Source organism: Vanacampus margaritifer, chromosome 1 (assembly GCF_051991255.1).
Source record: "Vanacampus margaritifer isolate UIUO_Vmar chromosome 1, RoL_Vmar_1.0, whole genome shotgun sequence".
NCBI lineage: Eukaryota > Metazoa > Chordata > Actinopteri > Syngnathiformes > Syngnathidae > Vanacampus > Vanacampus margaritifer.
The window spans coordinates 52,695,516-52,716,872 of NC_135432.1; the positions used below are offsets into that span (position 1 = coordinate 52,695,516).

At 39.3% G+C, this 21,357-nt stretch overlaps 1 protein-coding gene across 3 annotated transcripts; it reads right to left on the reverse strand.

Moving 5' to 3' along the window:
- Positions 1 to 277: 277 nt before the first annotated feature.
- Positions 278 to 21,037, reverse strand: olig4 (oligodendrocyte transcription factor 4). Of its 3 annotated transcripts, none has more exons than XM_077580786.1 (4): positions 20,904 to 21,037; positions 20,291 to 20,399; positions 18,070 to 18,125; positions 278 to 1,206 (listed from the first exon to the last, which is right to left on the reverse strand). In XM_077580786.1, the coding sequence occupies exon 4, from the start codon at positions 1,143 to 1,145 to the stop codon at positions 501 to 503; it is 645 nt and encodes a 214-aa protein (XP_077436912.1). In that variant the 5' UTR covers positions 1,146 to 1,206; positions 18,070 to 18,125; positions 20,291 to 20,399; positions 20,904 to 21,037; the 3' UTR covers positions 278 to 500. The 3 variants fall into 3 exon arrangements, with proteins under 3 accessions (XP_077436912.1, XP_077436896.1, XP_077436904.1); XM_077580770.1 differs by having other exon boundaries at positions 278 to 1,235; XM_077580778.1 differs by having other exon boundaries at positions 278 to 1,411.
- Positions 21,038 to 21,357: the final 320 nt, after the last annotated feature.

Consider the following 21,357-nt stretch of genomic DNA (forward strand, 5'->3'; position numbering starts at 1 on the left):
TCTGCTGTGTGTGTGTGTGGGGGGGGGGGGGGGTATCAAAAGTACTCGTGGTATCATTACTTAGTATCGATATCAGTGACTATTCAGGAGTTCAGTACTCATATTGGTATCGGCCTGAAAAATAAAAGTGCTATCGAACATTACTATTAAAAAGTATATAACATTATTTTGTAAAGATATAATAATACCAGCACACAAGTTTTATGATCATAACAAATTTAATTTAGGAAAATAGTAATCCTGTACAAAAAGACACACAAAATCAATTTGTTGACAATCATTGCTCTTCATCAGATAAATTACAGTCTTTGCAACTCTTGATAGAATCCCTGGTGCAGTTTTAAGAGAATATTTCTCTTAAAGCAATACAGAAGAGACTAGTTGAAAAAATAGCAGCAGTTTGCATGTTATAAAAAGTATTTACATTAGATACAAATTGTGGTTATCAGGTCCGCAGTTTGCACAGTCCCTCATGCTGATATCAACAGAAGTAGTCACAGTTACTTGTTCATTGCCAAGCCATGCAATGAAGAGGGGCCTGTGGGTAACACTTGGCAGAGTGAGCATGGGCAAGGCATGCCAGGGAAATGCCTGTAGGCGCTAGTCAGGTGGAGCGGGTCCTTCAGAAGGCCTGGAGCGTGAAAGCCCAGAAAGCTGGCGGACGGAGGCGAGTGCGGCGCTGGCACCGCTGCTGTCGCTGGAGTGGATGAATGATGCTGGGTGAGGGAGTGCAGGGACTGGGCCAGAGGATGCAGCGGCAGATGGGCAGGTGATGCTGCAGAGGTGATGGATGGGTGGGCAGTGCGGCTCTGGACGGCAGCATTGGCTCCGTAAACGTCCCCCACCAGCTTCTTCATCTCCTCCAAAGAGCTGGACAGCATGAGGATGTAGTTTCGGGCAAGGAGCAAGGTGGAGATTTTGGACAACTTGCGGACAGATGGGCCGTGAGCGTAGGGCATGACCTCTCTCAAGCCGTCCATGGCCTGATTCAAATCGTGCATCCGCTTCCTCTCCCGACTGTTTACTTTCAGTCTCAGGTCTTGCACCTCATCCTTGTTGGGCTGAGATCGAGTTTTGGTCTTACCAGCCGTGCTCTGGTCGGGCTCCCTGCCTGAGTGGTTTTCATGGCAGTATGTCTGAAACATCTTGTTTGAGAAGAAGTTCCCAGCGGAGTCATCCACAACCAGGTCTGGGGATGATGAGCGGCTGCAGGTGGAACCAGCATCAGAATCCATCTTAGTTGAAGCAAGACCAGCACAAAAAGGGAAAAAAAAATCTGGGATGTTGTCAGATGCTTCCCAGTTTTTCTTGATCTGTGTGTGTTCCTCGTAGTGCAGCCACAGTCACACTCCCCTTTTTTCAGTCTGATGACCAGTCTGTCTAAACTGTCATCCTCTGGGCCCACTGGGGTCTATTTATACAGCCAGCACAACAAAGGAACAATAAGTCGCATAATGAGACACTTAGAGCTACAGCCAATTGCCGAAGGGACACGTTCACCCTCAACACACACACACATACACACACACACACACACATGGCGTCCTGCAGTCCCCATTGCACCTTCCCACACTCACATTTAGCCCAACCATCTCCCCCCAGCATCCCAGAAGAATCACAACACATTAACTAAAAACAAGTGTTAACAAGAGTTAGTTAACAAAGATAGTTAAAACTTTCATTCAAGTGTGATGATGTCATTATATTTAAAAAAAAACATTAACTTATTACATACCCTTAGACCACAAATACTTAAAACAATTCAGAACTAAAATCCATAAAGGAAAATGTTGCAGAAAATCACAAAATCCTTTTGCAACTTTTACAAATAGAATTGTGGTTGGAATATTGTTACATCAAAATTACTGTATATCACTTTCTTTTATTATATTTTATTCCAATTGCATTGTCATTATACCTTTATAGTGGCTGGGTGAACTCTTTTATGGGTGTTTGTACAAAGTATTATCATGTTTTTAACTAGAGATGTTGACCTTTTTTTCCCAGACCAAATCCAGTACGAGTACTCAGCTAGTACTTTCCCCCCAAAAACACTGAGAGCATTTTAAAGAAAGGCCTGAATATCCCAATATAGCATTTTTTTCCTTCAAATTACACGAAATTAATGGCAATTTCCTGTTCTTCACAAGAGGGCATCTGATCCTGGTATCAGTCACCATCACGAGTACCGATACCTTGAAATACCTTTTATTGGTGCTCGTCCAGCTCTAGTTTTAACCAAATAAATGCATGATAGTGATATTTTACTTTAATTGCTTTATCTAATGATATTCTAAAATCTTCATGTTACAATAATCATAAGTCATATACAGTCATGTATTGGTTGTTTTCTTTTCCAATATGTAATCATACATTTTTCATTCTTGCCCAGCTTTCTTTGTCAAAAGGCTGGGTGCAACTTTTTTTTTTGTAGTTTACTACATTTTTTAAATGGAATATTTGATACTGATGAGTTGTCAGTATCAATGGATTAAATGTGAAATTATATGTGAGATGTCAGTTTTGACTCAGGTCCAAGTTACCAAATATAGTTCATTTTTATAAAGATTCATTATTAAACGTGTAACACTCCGCATTTATCAGTGTTGTTATTTACACAGTACACGTGCACCATTCGAGGCAAGTGAAGCAAAAGTGAGAGTGTAGACAACCTTCTTAATTCCCTGCACCGCACCACAGCCACAGATATATGATGCCTGGAAGGCCTTATTTACATACGGTATCTATGCGACACTAGGAGAGGCATGAAGCACCATATGAGGTGCTTGAACATGTAAAGAGCAGTGTTAATGGCAGATTAGATACAATTCAAGCAGAAGCCAAGACAAAAGAGGTCAGATAAATTTGACTTGGCTCTCCAAACAGTCTGCGAAATCGCATCACTATCACTAGAAGGGGGCCCTGCAAGCGGGGAGGAGGTAGTTAAAAAGATACTAAAGAGTGGGCACGGCATTGTCTTCCCCTAATTCAACCATAAAGCCACTTGCACTCTCACATTTTACAAATCTGCTTGTCTTCAATATTAAATGGAATATTTTGTGGTATGGCACCAAAGAACCACATTTCAGATTTAAACTTTTTATTTTTAATATATTGATGTAGCGCACCAAGCTTGATATTGAATATCCCTCTGTAGACATTTTGAGTTTAGATTTAACTGTTCAAACTCAGCAAAACTTGAAATGAGGTTAAAAAATGTTTTTTAAATTTGATTTAATATTCCCTAAATAATAATTGAAAATCACAATTGCCTTCTATAGCATAGCTCAAGAAAAAGTAGTATTCAAAATATACATGTTGAGTTAATTAATTAAGCGACACAATACAGCCATGCTTGTTTCAAAAACAAATGACGGCAAACTTTCAAAGTCTATAATTGTGTTTGTCAGGGGCGCCTTCATTGACTTGCACAGTGCGTATAGTCTCAACTGATGCAGTGTAAGATATACTATTCTGTGTGTGCTTCTCAAACACAGAATCTGAATCAAGGGGGCCCTGAGGACCCCCCACTAGAGCTCCATCAGGGGGCCCCACAGACTGCTTTGCCCCTGCCAACATGTAGTGATATTATAATTGGGGAACCTTGAGCGACAACATGGGCCGTTTATTTGGAGCATATGGAATTTCCCATGGTTAGGCTCCGCGCCAACATGGCTGCTGGATTTCCCCTCACTAATTGGGTCAGATCCTAATTAACTATGTCGGACACAATGGCCCTGATTTCATTCTTCGGCGGCCTTTTCAGACTTTTTAATGCTTCTGCGGCACAGTTTTCAATGTGTTTTACAAACTGCAAAGTCAATGTGTGTTTAAAGGGGAAGTAAAGGCAAAACAATTGACAATTTACAATATGATCTTTGCAGTTACACTAGTCTAAACATGGTATTTTGATTGATATTGTGTTTGTGAATTTGAATTAAGCAGCAAAATCCACCTGTTTTATTCCATCTCAGACGGCGGCCATTTTGCCACTTGCTGTCGACTGAAAATGACTCAGGGCCTGCTCAGGGCTCAAGTAGCCTAATGACCAATCACGCCACACCTATTTTGAGAGTTTGGTCATGTGACGTTTGCGATCTGAGCCAAGATTGGTTGTCTGAGCCTTGAGCAACTTTGATGTCATTTTCAGTCGACAGAAGGCTGCCCCCTGAGATGAATAAAAACGGGTGTATATTGCGTCTTAGCTCATATTTTACAAACACAATATTAATCAGAACGCCTTGTTTAGACTAGTGGGGCTGCATAGAACACATTACTGTCAAAAAATGGTTGTATTGACTTCCAATTTAAAGGTATGATTAATTTAATTTTAGTCCAACTGTAATAGTACATGAGATTCGATTTTTGAGAATCTTCATTTACATTGAGATACAACAAACAAAACAAAGACTGAGCAACTTTTTGTTAGAAACTGAACAGTTGCTATCCACATATGCATAGATCATTGTTAGGGGCTCAAGCGGAATCAAGGAAACATAATCAATCTCTCCCTTGAACTACAGATATATGCATGAGCCAAACAAATCTCTTTCTCCTACTCTTTCTTGTTCTTATTCATGTGTTTGCGGAGGCAACGGGCCACACAGAGAGACACAAAGGTCTCTGAGCTTTGCATTTTACAAATGAATGCATAGCCACCCTCCATGTTTCCACATAATCCTTCAATTTTTAACCCTGCGTTTGGCTGTTTGACTTTCTTCTCTGTTCGGCACCTTTTGGGACCCTCCACCCAATTGGAGGTTCTCTGTGACAGACGTTCTTAAGGTTTAGAGACCCCCTTTCTTTTCCTGCATGGGGTACACGGCAATGAAAGTGCTCAGGTGACCAGAAAATGAGGGCATTATCACAGGCATATGCTTGTAGCAACAGAGGATCAGGCTAGATTAAGGCCTATCATGGCTCAATAAAGTGCTAAGCTGAAAGACAAACCTGCTGTGTGGACCAAAAGGCTTCCTTCACTCTCTGCTGACTATTGTTCAACTGGATCAGTGGCTACATCTTCTGTACACGCACACATGGGCTTTAATCTGGGCATGTGGTTGAGAGCATTCCCCTTGGAGCCTCCAGCTGCTTTTGTGTAGCACCATTTTTTTTATTTTTTTTTTATTTTTAAAGCAATGTCAACTTGAATATGAAGGCTTTGAGATAAAGATATTAAAAGTGAAAAGGCACCTTGGGCAGGATTTGACTGGATACATCTATAATCTAAACATCTCCTATGTTGTCCCAAAAGTATCAAAGTCTGAAAAAAACTATATAAAAGTGTAAAACAACGTGTCCAAACGGGATGACAAGTGTTTCAGCGAACAGGGAGTGCTGCCCTTTGTTATCTCTCGCTGCTGGAGCAAACTGTCCTGTGATTTATTCATTGACACTGCCGGCAACAATCGCATTATTTCAGCGACAACAAAAAAGCACAAAGGTGCTATGAAAATCCTCTAGGATGTTTATGAGTCACTTAAGAGCCCAATAACTTTCCCCTTCGTCTTTAAGCAGCCACGGAGGATCACCTGCTGTGGAGGGCTGCAGGGCGAGGGGAATCAGAAGAAGGTCCGTGGAGAAGTGCCGATTATGAGCGGGATAAAAGGAGTCCGTGCCTTCTCTTCTTGGCTTGAATGGGCTCAGTCAGCAGGCTGCCCATACATTGGCTAGGCCATGCTGATAGAACTTCATAAATTACCCCACAATTACCCCGGGGGAAGACAGAGGGTGGAAATACTGGCCTGAGGGCGAAATAGTGAAAGGGGCAGAAAGTGCAGAACCGGTTGCCGTGCAGACCCTCATCAGGAGGAGTAGGGCCCAGATCCAGATGTTGGCCTTCAGGTTGTGGTGATGCTAATGATGGTTTCTGTCAACACAACTGCTTAAAAGTCCAAAATGTAAACTACAAGAATCCTATTATTTGATAAATAAGCATATGAATGGCTACAACATGAATAATTAAATAAAAATGACACGTAAAAATATTTAGAAATGCATGTACAGTATATCTAGTTTTAGAGGAACGGGATGAATATTACATACCGTAGTTAATGATGAGAAAAGCTGTTTTTTTCTGTGTTGTCTGGTTTTGTGATGTCGTGCTGACCATGCACAATAGCGTCCCTTCAACTCTTCAACACAGCAGATAGGGATAGATTTGGGGCACACGATTCGTGCGTCTACAGCTTAATGGCATCTGTGCATGAGTCACCTCGATGTTCAGTGTTCAGTAGCATGTGAAGTTCTGGTGTTCTGTCAGATCAGCATACCCGTATAGTAAACTCTGTCTGGAGCCTCACCCTAAACTCTGTATATACTGTATATATATATACTACTGAAAGGTATATGAAGTATGTACTGTATGTGTACAGTATATGTATGCACCATATGAATGTGTGTATATATGTATGAACATATACAGATGTGTCAAAATGGCGATTCATCAATCATCAAGTTAGTCAACAACTATCGTCGTTTAGAGCCGTTGTTCAACTAAAAACGGTTCAAAATCTCTTATTTCAGCTTGACAAAAGTAAATATTCCCTGACTTCTATAGTCCTTCATGACAGCAAACTTTATGTTTAATCAAAATATGACATTAGCTACTACCTGTTTTTACTTTGGAAAACAATGATCAACGTTTCCACCCTATTTTCTGACATGTACGTATATGTGACCGGCTCTGGTAAAAGGGTCATCATGTGCCAAAAAAATCTACATTGAGATACAGTATTGATATATAGTCAAATTCTGCACTTAATTCCCTTTAAAATGATATTAACATATCGCAAAAATTGACAAAGTTACAGCAGTTTTAATGTTGGAAGGTTGAAATCCCTAGTTTTGAGAAAAAAGGGTTTGTAGTTTTGATACTTGCATCTTTCAAATGTCCATAGCAACCAGTATTTTAGGAAGAAGATATGAACCTGAAATTTTCAGGAACCATTAAAATATTAGTGGAAAGTCGATTCCAATCGCAGGCCATTCTCTGATATTTGAACCCTTTAAAAGTTTTGGAAGTTTGACCTCTCAACAGATGAAATCAGCCTCAACTTTGAAAATCCTATTCATCTTACAATTATATTCTGAGGCATCAGCCAAAGTTTGGTTATTTTATTGTTGCTCCTTGTGGTATTTCTTTGTTTAAATGAGGTCATAATACCACAGTGGGAAATTTGAATAAATAATTTTGCGTGAATTAAAATATTATTTGCAATTTGGTGTGGCCTGTGACAAATACTTTTATTGATAACAGCATTGATGGTATGTCTCAAATCAAATGTCTTTGGTCATATAAAGGAAATGAAAAATGGTTCAACAGAGTATAATTACTTATTTTCATATACTTCTATTACACTTTTCACCATTGCGCTGCTGAGAAATGAAACTAGAGACCTCAAGGAGTTTTGGGAGAAATCTCAAAATTGACATTTTCGTGTCTAACTCATTAAACATCTCGCCGACATGCGGACATAGACCAAACCAGTAATGGAATCATAATCCATTTATGACATCAAGTTGTAGTAAATTTTATCTATCGCAAAAATAATCACTATTTGCAGACGTAGTATAAATAATCTGTAATTGACATTAGCATGACCTAAAGTAACCTCATAATATCATTTTCAGAAAAATCTGTGAATACAACATCACTCCCTCTTGTGTGATGTTGATTTAATGCTGTTTGTATTTGGCTGTGTTTCACAATTAAAAATACTATTATTATTATTCATTAGCCATCTCTTCAATTTGTCATGGATTTTCCTGCTGTGGCCAAGTCCATAGAGATTGGCTACATTCCTGTGGATCTTAAATGTATACATTAAACTGATTGGAGATGGTATCATAGCCTTTATCTTTAACATGCTTGTCAATAATTTTCTTTCTAATCTCCTGAGAAAACTCTCTCTTCCGCTTCCTCTGGTCCATGTGTAGTATGGTATGCATGCATGCACAATGGGACTACTTGTCAACCTTTAAATGGGCCCACTGACAAGTTTAAAGGCACCTGTGATGCTAATTTGAGGGCACACCTTGGTTGAACATGTCTTTTTTTATTTTTTTATTTTATTTTTTATTAATAATAATTCTGTTGAACCACAATTCAAAAGCAATGTCTGGTTTTATAAACAAACTGCATTATAAATATTAGGTTTTGCCATTAGTAGTTTTGCCTTACAGGAATTAATTGACAGGTCAAAAAAACTATATATATATTTTTTTTAAAGAAAAGATATGGTAAGTGAAGTAGTTCATTGAAAAAAAGTAGCCTATTTATGTGAAATCAAGAAAGACTGAAAAAAGAGGGGAAGGCAAACGCACACCAAGAGTGCAGGAGGCACAGACGCCAGGAAAGCGTACACACACACACAAAAAAAAAAAAATAGCATCGCACACCCAGATAAAATACAAGAATAAAATATGTACAATTAGGATGTATAAAATATAAATTACAATGCATATGAGAATTACAAGAAGTATTTGAGGTCAAAGTCAATATTTAGTCCATAGAGAGTGAGGGTTTTTAACTGATGAATCCAATAATTTTCCCTCCAACAAAGCTGCCATTGTTTTTATTTTATTATTATTATTATTTTTAAATAAAAGCAAGTTATTTGTCAAGATAGACTGGCAAAACCGGTTGTCGTTTTTATGTTGAGCCGGTGTTATTATTGCAAGTTGCTGAATGTAACTAAAAAAGTAACATGTAATCTAATTGAGGTAGTTTGTTGCCACTTTTGATGTCAAATAATCAGTAAAGTACCAAAGTTACTTTTTTCAAAGTAACTGTGGCAACACTGATTAACAGGCCAAACATTCAAGGTTATGTAAACTTTTGATCTGGGCCATTTCAAAATTGAGTCTCTAATATTGATCAATACAAAACAAACAGACCAATTGACACACACAGACACATTGTATTTCTTTGGCAGCGTGCATGTCACACTTTTGAACAGTTGGCCACTCACTGAGGCATGTGGACGGCATTGTGTCGGCAGTCTGCAAACTTCTGCCACTTTTTGCTCCCCCATCCCCACCCCTCCATGCCCCCCTTGTCTCTGCGTTATCTGGGTTGATAGAAGTGGGGACATGCTCACCCAGTAATCTTCATCCCCAAAGCCCAGGCACGACTGTTGCTTTCATCAGCACCATTGTTTCAGTCTGTTACCTCCGCGTGTGCGCCCTCACCATGGCAACAAACACACAGAAGAAACGCAGGCCCCCCCACGGCCCCCTCCTTGTCTCTGTCCCATCTGTGGATAGGCCTGCCATGTGTCTATTCAGAAGGGTGCCGGCGGCAACGCAACTGTATGTGGAAAGTACATGATGCTGTCCTTTTGTGTGTTTCTTAGTCCTCAGCTACTTAACGCTGACCCTGGGGTCAACACACACAATAACCTGAGTGTTGGTGGCCACTGGCCATCCTCATTGGCGCTTGATTGACGAGCTGATCAATGGTCCGTCCGTGTGTGTGTGTATGTGCGTGCATGTGCCCACGTTTGGTTTCGACAAAGCCTGCACAGACCACTGAATCAACTGTGTCTGTTTTCGTTGAGTATTCCCCTTTAGGAAGGCATTAAGCTAGTTAGAGACACACAATTGATTTCTTTCAGTTTTTCACTTTACTCAAAGAAATAACTGCAAAGTAGCTCAGTTATTAATTTGGCACATTGCTTGCATTAAGAACACTCCAAAAATGTGCACCCTAGATTGTGTTTCATCGGAGTAACTATAGATGAAGTATTTAATATGCTTCTTCAATTACCATTTTAATGTAATTTATTATTGTTTTTTTTACCAATCATTTCTTAAGCTCTGTTTCAAAATTCTGCCCTTTTTTATTCATTCATTCACTCCACAAGTCACTGTGGACTCAGATGGGTAATTACTGGCATGCATTAAACCTTAAATTGCACATGGGTGGCTCTGAATGCTGATGAGGAAATCTGTGATGCATTATCATCCAGTTGAAGCAAACCATAGATTTGATGGCTGAGTCTTTAGCTTTTCTTATATTTTCATTTACACTTAATTATTGATCTTCAAAGTAATTATTATTTATGGCACATTAGTCAGTTCAGTGTTGCTTTATGAACAAGATTAATCTAACTGTCTAACTTTCTTATTCTTTATTTTTTAATGACAAAAGGGAATAAAATATGTTTGCAAATTCTCCTCAAGGACTACATACAGGTGAAATATCTTATTTTCTTCCACATATGAACAAGATGATTAGATTACAGTGCTTGACAAATTAGACCATGTCACAAGAGACCATCCAGCATTATTAAGTGCTTTGACAGACTATTTCAATTTTACTGAGGTTAGGAATGAGCAATTTCTAACTCAATTCACTTTTTGACATCTATATTTCAGCTTCAATGGCTATTATATGTTTGACATCATAATCTCAAGTGTGATTATTACTATTTTTCAATTTTATGTAACAGTTTAATTCAAGTTAAAGATGGATGGATGGATGGAGAAACATTAAAACATATTTTCCTATCACAACAATTTGGGACAACTCAGGCATACATTTTAAATTAGTTGGTGTTCAAATACATTAGCTAATCAATAATAATGTACTTTATATATTTTTGATTTGGCACTTCATAAATCAATATTTTGCAAATTCATTCATATTTTTTTCAAAAATCTATATATTTGGTCAGTTTGCACGTGTGGGTGTCATTTTTACAAATTATTGACCAATCTAAGGTGTTGAAAATGGCTTTCTGCCTTTGATGATGCAATGTTAATGGTTGAACAAATCTGCCATTTTTGGGGTCTCCTGAAAAGTATAAGGTTTTGGCCCGATACCAGCGATAAGTTATTTTTAATTTACGAGCAAACCTGTAAACTCAAGGTGTTAACATGACTCTCCTTTAGCTACAGTTAGGCTTTCCACACTAACGAGTAGTTAACATAATATAATTTTTCTGCAAACTTTTACGATTCATGTTCTTCATGTGTTAGTTAGTTACCAATAGAATGACTAGATGTGTTTCCATTAAAGAATAAAAAAGTGATGGGATCTGATGGGTTTCCAGTATGTCAATTCCAATGCACACCTACAGGAATTGACACTGTCATCAATCATCACATGCGAAAAATTGTGTCAAAAAATAAAAATAAAATTGGGCCTGAAGAATTGTCACCTTATCTGGCTTCTGTGACGGAAAATCTGTGACAGAAATGCTAATTGTTGTATAAGGAATGTAGAATTAAAAGAATTCTTCTTATTTTCCGGTAATGAGTGCTGTGTCTCTCTTCTACAAGTAGACAACATTCTGTTACCAGCAACAAGGTGAGAAGCAAAGTTAATTGGATGAATGACACCAGTCAGGTGTCGTTGGGCCAAAAATAACATTTACCTCTGTCAAGGGGAAAATGTTAACCCTTTAGCAGACAAGAGCCAGGAAAAAAACTTCCATCCATCCATTTTCTTAACCGCTTGTCCTCACAAGGGTCGCGAGGGGTGCTGGAGCCTATCCCAGCTGGCTTCAGGCAGTAGGCGGGGCACACCCTGAACTAGTTGCCAGCCAATCGCAGGGCACACAGAGACGAACAACCATCCACACTCACAATCACACCAATGGACAATTTGGAGTGTTCAATGAACCTGCCATGTATGTCTTTGGAATGTGGGAGGAAACTGGAGTACCCGGAGAAAACCCATGCAAGCACGGGGAGAACTTGCAAACTCCACCCAGGAAGGCCGAAGCCCGGACTCGATCTCACGTCCTCTGCACTGCGAGGCGAATGTGCTAACCAGTCTCTCACATAAAAACAAAAAAACTCACACTCATCAAATTACCCCATACACTTAAATACATTTCTCACTTTTACAACACTTTATAGACATCTGATGATTACACAAGTATTGGATCACCAACATCTAATATATCAATTACTTTTATTGTCATGTATATAGTATATAGCTAATTAAACTAAAGGTAACAATCGCTGCTACATTTAGCTTTAATTTAACGCAATGCAGTATCTTTCCAAGAAAGTTAAACAGCTGCACAGTAAGATGCATATTATGTATACATACATTTCTTATTATCTTGTAAAGAAAACATTTTGTTCCAGCTCTTGTATTTGATTCCTTTAGTTGATTTGGTCAATTTAACGTAGCAGCTGGCTAGTGTACAGTCAAATTGATGCACTATGCTGTCATCTCTACAGGTCAGATGGAGTCAAAGCTCACAGTCTGTTCCACAGATGCTCCACAGAGGCAAAAACTATACAGCTGTGTGGCCTCTCCGGGCCATTTAGTTTGTTCTCGCACCTTTGTCATTGATATTCTTTGTCTCACTTTTTCTATCTTGGAGAAACGCAGGCCTTCAAGCTCTGCAAAACAGACCCTGTCCTGCTGAGTGCAGCATTAAATATCAATACATGTTTATGAGGGCCCGTAAATACTTGATACAGACAAGAAGCAATGAAAGAAACATCCAAGCGCAGCATTTCTCCCGTGTGCATGAAAGTGGGGCACAGATGGAGGAGAGAGCAAACACAAAAGCAGCATAGATGTAAAAGAATAAGAAAAGGACACTGCAGGCCATCAGATTAATACCTGCCTTTTTTTAGCTGTTTGTTCACTAATGAAATATATATACAGCATGATTAAGATATAGCGCTTTTCAACACTTCCACTTTTCTCTGTTAACCAAGTAACCTATTCTGATGGTTAAAGTGTCGAAGTGTTGAAGTCAATCCATCCATCCATCCATTTTCTTGGCCGCTTTTTCCTCACAAGGGTCGCGGGGGTGCTGGAGCCTATCCCAGCTGGCTTCGGGCAGTAGGCGGGGTACACCCTGAACTGGTTGCCAGCCAATCGCAGGGCACACAGAGACGAACAACCACACTCACATTCACACCTAGGGACAATTTGGAGTGTTCAATTAACCTGCCATGCATGTTTTTGGAATGTGGGAGGAAACCGGAGTACCCGGTGAAAACCCACGCAAGCACGGGGAGAACATGCAAACTCCACCCAGGAAGGCCGAAGCCCGGACTCGATCTCACGTCCTCTGCACTGGGAGGCAGACGTGCTAACCAGTCAGCCACCGTGCTGCCTTGAAGTCAATCCAAAAAGGTATTTATTTATTTATTTTTTTTTTTTTTACATTATGTTTTATGCAGCCCCACTGGTCTAAATATGGTATTCTGGTTAATATTGTGTTGACGGAATATGAGTTAACCCTTTAATTTGAAGAAGACATTGTGAAGAAGAAATTGTGTGAAACAATGCACTAATCATGAAAGAATATAATGATGTCACACATCAAATTAAACTGCAGAACCGGGCTACAAGAATATATTAGCCATTTACATGCCCCAAACACAGCTCAAACGCCAACTAATTTGATCATCAAATATAGAAATCGGTATTGTATCATACAGTGAAGTAACTGATTGACTCTCCCACTGTGCTGCTTCATACAAAACACACAAGTGTTCCCTTTATTAGGACACAATAATTATTCAAATATACCTTGTGGTTGCAGAAACATCTTCTTTTTATTTTGGGTACGTAATTTTCGAGCAAAAGCCTGAAAAATAGCTTAGGGCTTAAGAAGTTATAAGCAGCAAAATTCAGCCCTTTTTATCCATCTCAGGGGGCAGCCATTTTGCAACTTGTTGTCGACTGAAGATGGCATCAATGTTGCTCAGGGCTCAAGCAACGACCAATCACAGCTCACCTGTTTTCTGAAGCTGAGCTGTGATTGGTTGCTACCTGAAACCTGAGCAACTGTGATGTCATCTTCAGCAAGTGGCAAAATGGCCGCCCCCTGAGATAGGTAGAAATGGCCGGATTTTGCTGCATAACTCATATTCCACAAATGTAATATTAATCAGAATGTCATGTTTAGACTAGTGAGGTCACATATAACATATTATTGTCAAGAAATGTTTAAGGTTGACTTCCCCTTTAAATTCCTAAGGGGGCTTTAGGGTTCGTCGAGCCATTAAGTGCTTTGACTGTACACAGAGCGCAAACAAAAGCTCCCATAAAAGTACAACTCTAGTGACTGTGTGGTAGTATATTTTAGGTGCTGTAGGTAGGAGGAGATATGTCCCAGCTCCGGCCTTTAAAAGATTAACCCTGAGCCTACAAAAGCACAGGGGGCTACGGGGCTAAGCAGGGGCATGAGTGGGCCACTCGCTGGTTAAACATTGGCCATCTTGGCTCTGCTGTCATTGTCTAGTTAGGAGCACTACACTGGTCCCCATTAGTGGTGCAGACACACATCTTGGCAGCCGGAGTGAGCCGATACAAAGGCCGTCGTGCCCGAAAGGCAGCGATGGAGATGTATGAGTCTAGGGTGGGCTACTCGCCACGTGAGGCCTGTGGTCATAAAGCCCAAAGCAGGACAGATTGGACGGCAAAGCCCCCCTCAGTCCTCCTCTTTCTATGTGTTTCTGCGCAGTGACGGTGATAAACGGGACACACAACCGTCCAGCCAGAACAACAAACAGACACAGCCTCATTTCCCCAATGTGGGCGAGGACAGGCAGAAAGGAGGTGCCATCCCATTAGAGGCTGGCCTCAATGCTGCTGAGGTTGAGGATAAGTGTGTGTATGAGGGGGGGCGGCATTAACAATAGATCCTCAACCAACAGGGTGACGACTGCGGTGTTTTGCTTTCTCCTGAAATGTGTCATAAAAGCTCTCCTTAATTGGTGTTCCATAAAATTAGCATCTCCAAACTGATTAGATTTCCTCCCTTCTCAGCCACAATTGTGTCTCGCCCAGTGACCCCATCCCCGCCATTCATTTTCTTTTCCTTTCACAACTTTATTGGGTATCCCTGAAAGAGGGAACTCATGTAAGATTGTGCCCTTTGCCCTCTGCGTCCCCACCTCCCATTTGTGTTAGCCAAGTCCAACCTCCTCTTGGAACAATTGCCTTCTGCTCCTTCACTGTGAGCGGAACTCGTGAAAATCCTTTGGCTTGAATTTCAATAAGAAACCGTGTTTAATGCTACATACAAAATGTTGTTTAAGAGCTGTATTCTAAATTCTGCTCTTAAAAAGATGCTTAGTCTTGATTGAGACCCTCAGAGTGGTAGAATACAAATTCAACAATATGTTTAGTTTGCAGTGATGTAGAACTGCACTACATAATACTGTGTTCGCCCTTGTAGATATATAATCAGGGTCCCGCTGTAATGTTCTTGACAGAATTAAAAAAATCTGAAAATGCCGACAAATTGCTCTGAAAGGGAAGTTCTAATTTTGTGGCTGTACGCATTCTGACTATTGTAGTCTAAAAAGAAGAACATATCTGCCTCTGTATAAAGCATACAGCTTAGAAAGCAGGTTTATAATTGATCCCAAAATGAGTGATACCCTGGATGGATTTTGAGTTAATCTGAATATTTGTTGAATGCGGACTTATTTTCTACATTTTGGCAAAATGTCAATGCTTACATTTAATCATAGACTTTCTGAATGCATACAAATCCATTGTTCTGAATTTATAGTTGAATTGATGAGCTCTACATGACGGATTCAGGATTCTTGCAGACATATTAATAATTAAAATTTTTAAAATGTAGTAGTTATTAAGATCAAACTTTTTAATTAATTTCTTAATTTTTAGTCAGCAAGTTTATTTTTTTAATATTATTTTTTTAAATCGCAAACACCTCCCCATATGTGGTACAATACAGCAGTCCCTCCATCTCTTTCATCGTGGGGGTTACTTACATTCCAGAAGCCCTCTGTGATAGACTTTTGTGATCAAGAAAACCACTTTAAAAAAAAAAAAGGAATCAGGTAGAAATGAAAATAAAAAGCCAGTCTCCCATGGGGATGAAAAAGAAGTGGGTGACTGGAAAAATGAAGCAGGTGCTGAAGGAGGACCAAACGAGTCCATCGCTGCTAGCTCCAACGCCCGTTAGTAGCACATTAATTCATGTCATTATTGGTAAAGTTTCTGAAGTTGTGAAGTTGTGATTCAAATCAATAGACACGTGCTATTTGAGCTTCTCATTGTGGCAATGTTGCTTCTTGACTTTGCAGCCTGTGTATTATTAATTCCACAATTAATAATTTCTTCATTTATTATGTTGTGATCCGAAACACTATTGCCAATAAATATTGAATAGTTGTTGGTATTTAATATATGCATATGGAAACATACCCATTGTCCGGTTATTGGCAGACGTATGGGTTGTGTTTGGTGCACTTAAGCATATGAAACATTTTTGCCATTGCATTGCTGTTTGGTCACTTGCATTAGGCTTAACAAGGAATGGGCGAGCACCAACACCAGGTGGTATATTATCGAGCTGATACCTGGCCTTATTTCAAAGTATTGGTACTCGTGACCAATACCAATATTGGCCACCCTCTTGTGGTCGTTTTACAATCAGCAACTAGAAATTAGAAGAATAGAAAATTGACATTAATTTCATATATAGTGGATAGTGGGATATATACTGTAGGTTTTTATTTAATATTATCTTTCATTGGGTTTTTTTGGGTGTGGGATTTTATGTAACAAAAGTACTAGTAGTATCGGTATTGATGTCGGCAAATAAGTTGTATCGAATATCCCTATGCCTAACTACTTTGTTGAATACACTTTGGCCAAATTCAGTTAAACTATTTTTCTATTGAGCATTTTCATGCTGTGTATCATAGAAAAGTTAATAGAAAAAATGAGAACCTCTTTATAAAGTAACTGAAGTCATGAAAATCAATTATTTTCTTTCACATCTTTAATAAGGCAATATTACTTGTTAAAATGATTGTATTGCTGGTTTTGAATGAATTTTGCTTAAAATAAGAAATACCATAAGGTGTAGGCCAGGGGTGTCAAACTCATTTTATAGATATGGTTTCCCACAAAGGGCCATTATGACTGTGAAACCATGTAAAAGTTTTTTTCTCCCCATTATTACATATACATGGATAGCTAGTTTTGAAATCAGACCTCAAGCATAATGGTTTGTTCAACTATTGTTCAAGTTCAAATTCATGAATAATCATACCACTTTTTATCTGGGTCATCATGTCAAGGTCAAATATTGAAGCGCAGATGAATTCCGAATGGGGAGTGAAGCTGCTTCAAATGTGAAGTGAATGTCAGGCAGCAGTGGGAGGGACAAATGTTGTTGTTGGGGAGGGGTGGGGTCATCATTGATATACGCATATCATGGGGAAAGTGAGGGCTAAAGAGCGGGAACATACCCACACATTGTGATGCAAAGGGTACGGGAGGGTTAAATCAGGTTCTACTCGGCCCCTTGACCCAGGAACTCTTTGATGCTGGAGCCTTCAGGACGTGGGCCCCAAGGGAGCTCAGTGTGGCGCAGCCCTGGGACCGGACCGCTGCCACACAGTCAGCAGGATTCATGGACAGGCCTTTTGTCCCCAAAGAAAATGTACGTGGCTTTGGGTGGGGCCAGGGGAAAGGTTACATGTGAGGATCGTGAGGAGCATGAGGAGCGAGGATTACGATCAAAACAAACACACTGGAGAGGCACATCATCTCACTTTCTCAGCAACTGTTCAAGTAGCTGATTACGCGGCACATGTGTCTCAATTAAATATGCTGCAAGTTGATCAGGCCATGACAGCAGATACGATATACAATTCTGTGAGAGACTGTTTGCTTAATGCTGTGGTATTGAGCTAATTTTGATAGATTAACCATATGGAACAATGAAATTAAAACCACAAACTTGAAAAATTACGATGTTGACATGGCATTGTTACAAACCTGATCAGATATTAAAAAGATCAAACCAAGAGAATAGGGCTATTATACTTAACTCCCACCCATTTTCACTGAAAAAAAAACCCTTCACTCCCAGCTATTTTACTGGATTTTGACTGATTTTGCAAGGTTCACGAAATATTGTGTTCTATTGCATGGAACCTACCAAAAGAAAGATGAGCAATTGGCATTTAAATATAGCTGTCTCATCATTATTCACAAACCTGTTGAAAACACTGGGAAAAAAGAGCTTTTAGCAAAATGTCCCTGACTGATCTCTTATACTCTGCTGCCACCTGCTGGTCGTTTTTTGTAATATTTACCATTTCTCTAAGTGACCTCCTCACGTCAGAAGCAGTATCAAAGCCTTCGGTATGCTCTAGAATAAAAACACATTTAAAAAACATATAAATACATTTTTGTGAGTGCGGGACAAAGTATTAAAAAACTTATTTATACTTTTTGGGGGTTTGAGTGGATAAAATAGACAATGGGTATTACTTAGCACCATCTAGTGGTGAACTAATCCTTCATTTAAAAGAAACACTATTAATTTCAATAATGTGCAAAAAAATATGTTTTATCACATCAACATACATTTTTTTTTAAATATATTCATAGGTCTACTAATCAATAATTATATTACAAGAGCTCTTATTAGCCGATTCTTGCTAGCCACTCTTGGTTGCCGCTCACTCTAGCTTTTGCTTGGCAGGTTGCTATTATTCATACTGTATCTTTAATTGAAATATAAGTTTGTTTTGCCACATAGATAAAAAGGCAAATGTAAACAAAGAGGCTAAGTGGAGTTTGGGCAATCATGAAAATCTGGGCTAATATAAATAAAAGTATGATTCAGAAACAAATTAAAAAGTTCATCGAAAAGTAAGGGACACGTATGTAGAGATGTTGGGGAATGAGGGAATAATGTTTTGGAATACTGTGTGCACTGTGTCGTTGCAACCTCACTGACATCAGCTGCACACAAATAAGAGACAATAACCACGAAAACAATTAATTGCAGTTAAAATAATACACTGACAAGGTAGTTGGTTGTCCCAGGCAAATAATTGAAATTGGGCGACTTGCTGTTATTCTCTTTCACTTCACGTTTGGGCGTTTATAAGGAGCACCCAAGTTTGAGCTGATATAGAATAATTTACAACGTTTGGTGTTTTCTATTACACGCCACGGTGCAATATTTCTCATTATTGTCATGTAAACTACCAAAACAATGCAACCTTAGAAAGACTTCCTGATACATTTAAAGGCCAGAAATTGATCAACACCACTAATGACAGTAGGCAGCAGCTAAACCAACACAATTCTATGGAATCACCTTTGAACCTGAGAACCAACAAAAAAGGCCCATAGAAATCTTGTTGCTGTGTTTCATTAGATTGTGCGTACACACGTGGTTATTCTTGACTAGAAATAATCATCAGTGTGATCTTTACTTAGACGTGGCAACACAAATAACTGCAAAAGCAGAATTGTTTCTCTTCTGGAAGTAATTCATGTTGAAGAGATGAGATTAAGAGTGCAATTTTATTTGACGGTCTCAGCAGGAATGCTGTTGTAGCCTATGATGAAAAGTGATGGAGGCCATTAATTCAGGAAGTCGCTGTGCTTGCACACTGAACAGGTTAGATGGTAGCACAATGCCTAGACGCAACCCCCAAATGGATGTTGTGCTTTGAAATGCTTTAAAAAACTTTCGTAGTCATTACTGTAATAATTACACAGGTCAAACTATTTGGTGGTGTTAATTGCTCCTAAAAATCTGATCATAATTACTTCTAACAGCCACACAACATAAATGTTCTCACTGGCCTTTGTTATTATGTACAGTTTACAGCTAGTATAACAGTAGACTATTACGGTAACTCTTACACACCCAATAAAATGGTCAATTAACCGTTTTATCATGTGCATGCAACTGAATGATTCATATTCTGAGGGAGATGAATATCCACGTAAAGAGCTTTAAAACTCCCAAAAAGGTTGAATGGCAAAAATGCGGCAATGTATAAAAAAAAAAAACGAAATTTAAAATTTTCATTCACTTAATAAAATAACACCATTAATTTCTATAATATGCTAAAAAATATAGATATTCTAACACATCAACATACATTTAAAAAAATATGTATAATTAATTTGTAGGTCTATTAATCGCTTATTATATTACATAGGTCACACCGCTTCTTACAGGAGACTGACATGTTTCGCCGCTATCTTCTTGCTATAGATATCAGAATGAGACAAATTTAACAACCGTAATAATTGGTGGTCAGCTTGCAAAGTGTGGTCTGTCTGAGGCACCGTGGTGTGCTGCTTCACTATGAATTTAGGTTATTGCATTCTATTAGTTCACCACTAGATGGCAACAACAAAAAATCTACACACTATCCCTTTAAGGTAAGGGACACTAAGTTTAAAATGTTATTGTTAAAGATTTTTCTACATCATGCATGCTCCACCAAGGCCCAAATGAATACAAAAAGCCCTGACTTTTTAGCTGCGCCTATCAGCGGATCTTACCTTCAGTGTGTAGTGTTCGGGGAGAGCAATTCTGCTTGGGGGTAGGGAAGGGCGGAGTGGTGGAGGCTTACGTCATTCTTGTCTCCGCGGGCATGTCGTGTTGTGTTAGCTAGCATACAAGATAATAGGGATAGATGCAGGAGCTTCACACAGAGGCTGCAGTTCCGCTTCAGGCCAGAGGTGGCAGTCATGAGTAAAAATAAAAGTTACAAACTGTGCAATTCACCTTTAAAGTAACAAATGAAATGTTTGAATCTCTGAAAGTGGCTTACCAGACCCACAAATTATGTGGCTATCCATAACCTATGCAATTGTATCTAACATTAATTGCAATTTATGCATTTTGATATGATAGTTTGTCAGTAAGTGTTATAGCTGCCGAGTGAAAAGTAAAGAAAAAACACTGCTCTCATCTTGCTCGCTCATCTTATAGTGTTCCATCATACACAACTGAACCCTCACATTACATATATAAGCCCTCTAGTGGTGATTCTCACCATTAGCTTTTTAGTTCAAGCCACAGAAAGGGGCACTCCACATTTGTATTATGTAAGTACACACCGTATCCTACTGTATACCATATATTGATTATCATTTGTAAAAAGACAAATACCTTTTAAGCATGACCCCCTTGTCCTGCTTGTCTGCCTCACATTTCTGAGGTTTTGGGTTTGAATCTCAGCTCTGAGTGGAGTTTGTATATAGGTTCTGTCATGTCTGGAAAGATCTGGCTTTGGTTGAGGGCCCTGAGTGGGTTCCCGCCCTTCCGCGGGTTAACCAATCTGGGCCCTCAGCCACTTGTGCCTGGCCCCAGGTGTGACTAGTCTCCTAATTAGTGTGGGTGTATTTAATTCCCGGGTGGTGATCAGTTGGCGTGGGATCATTGCAGTTTGTCACGGTCACCCCTGGAGTGCGGTCTGTCATTTTGATTTGATTTTGGACAATAAAATACGTCAGTCTAACCCACACTCCTGCCGTGGTTCTCCTGCCTCCCTGCATTTTGGGTCCTCTACTCCACACGCCGACAGACATCACGCCGCTCCGTGACTACACCGTGACAGGTTCAG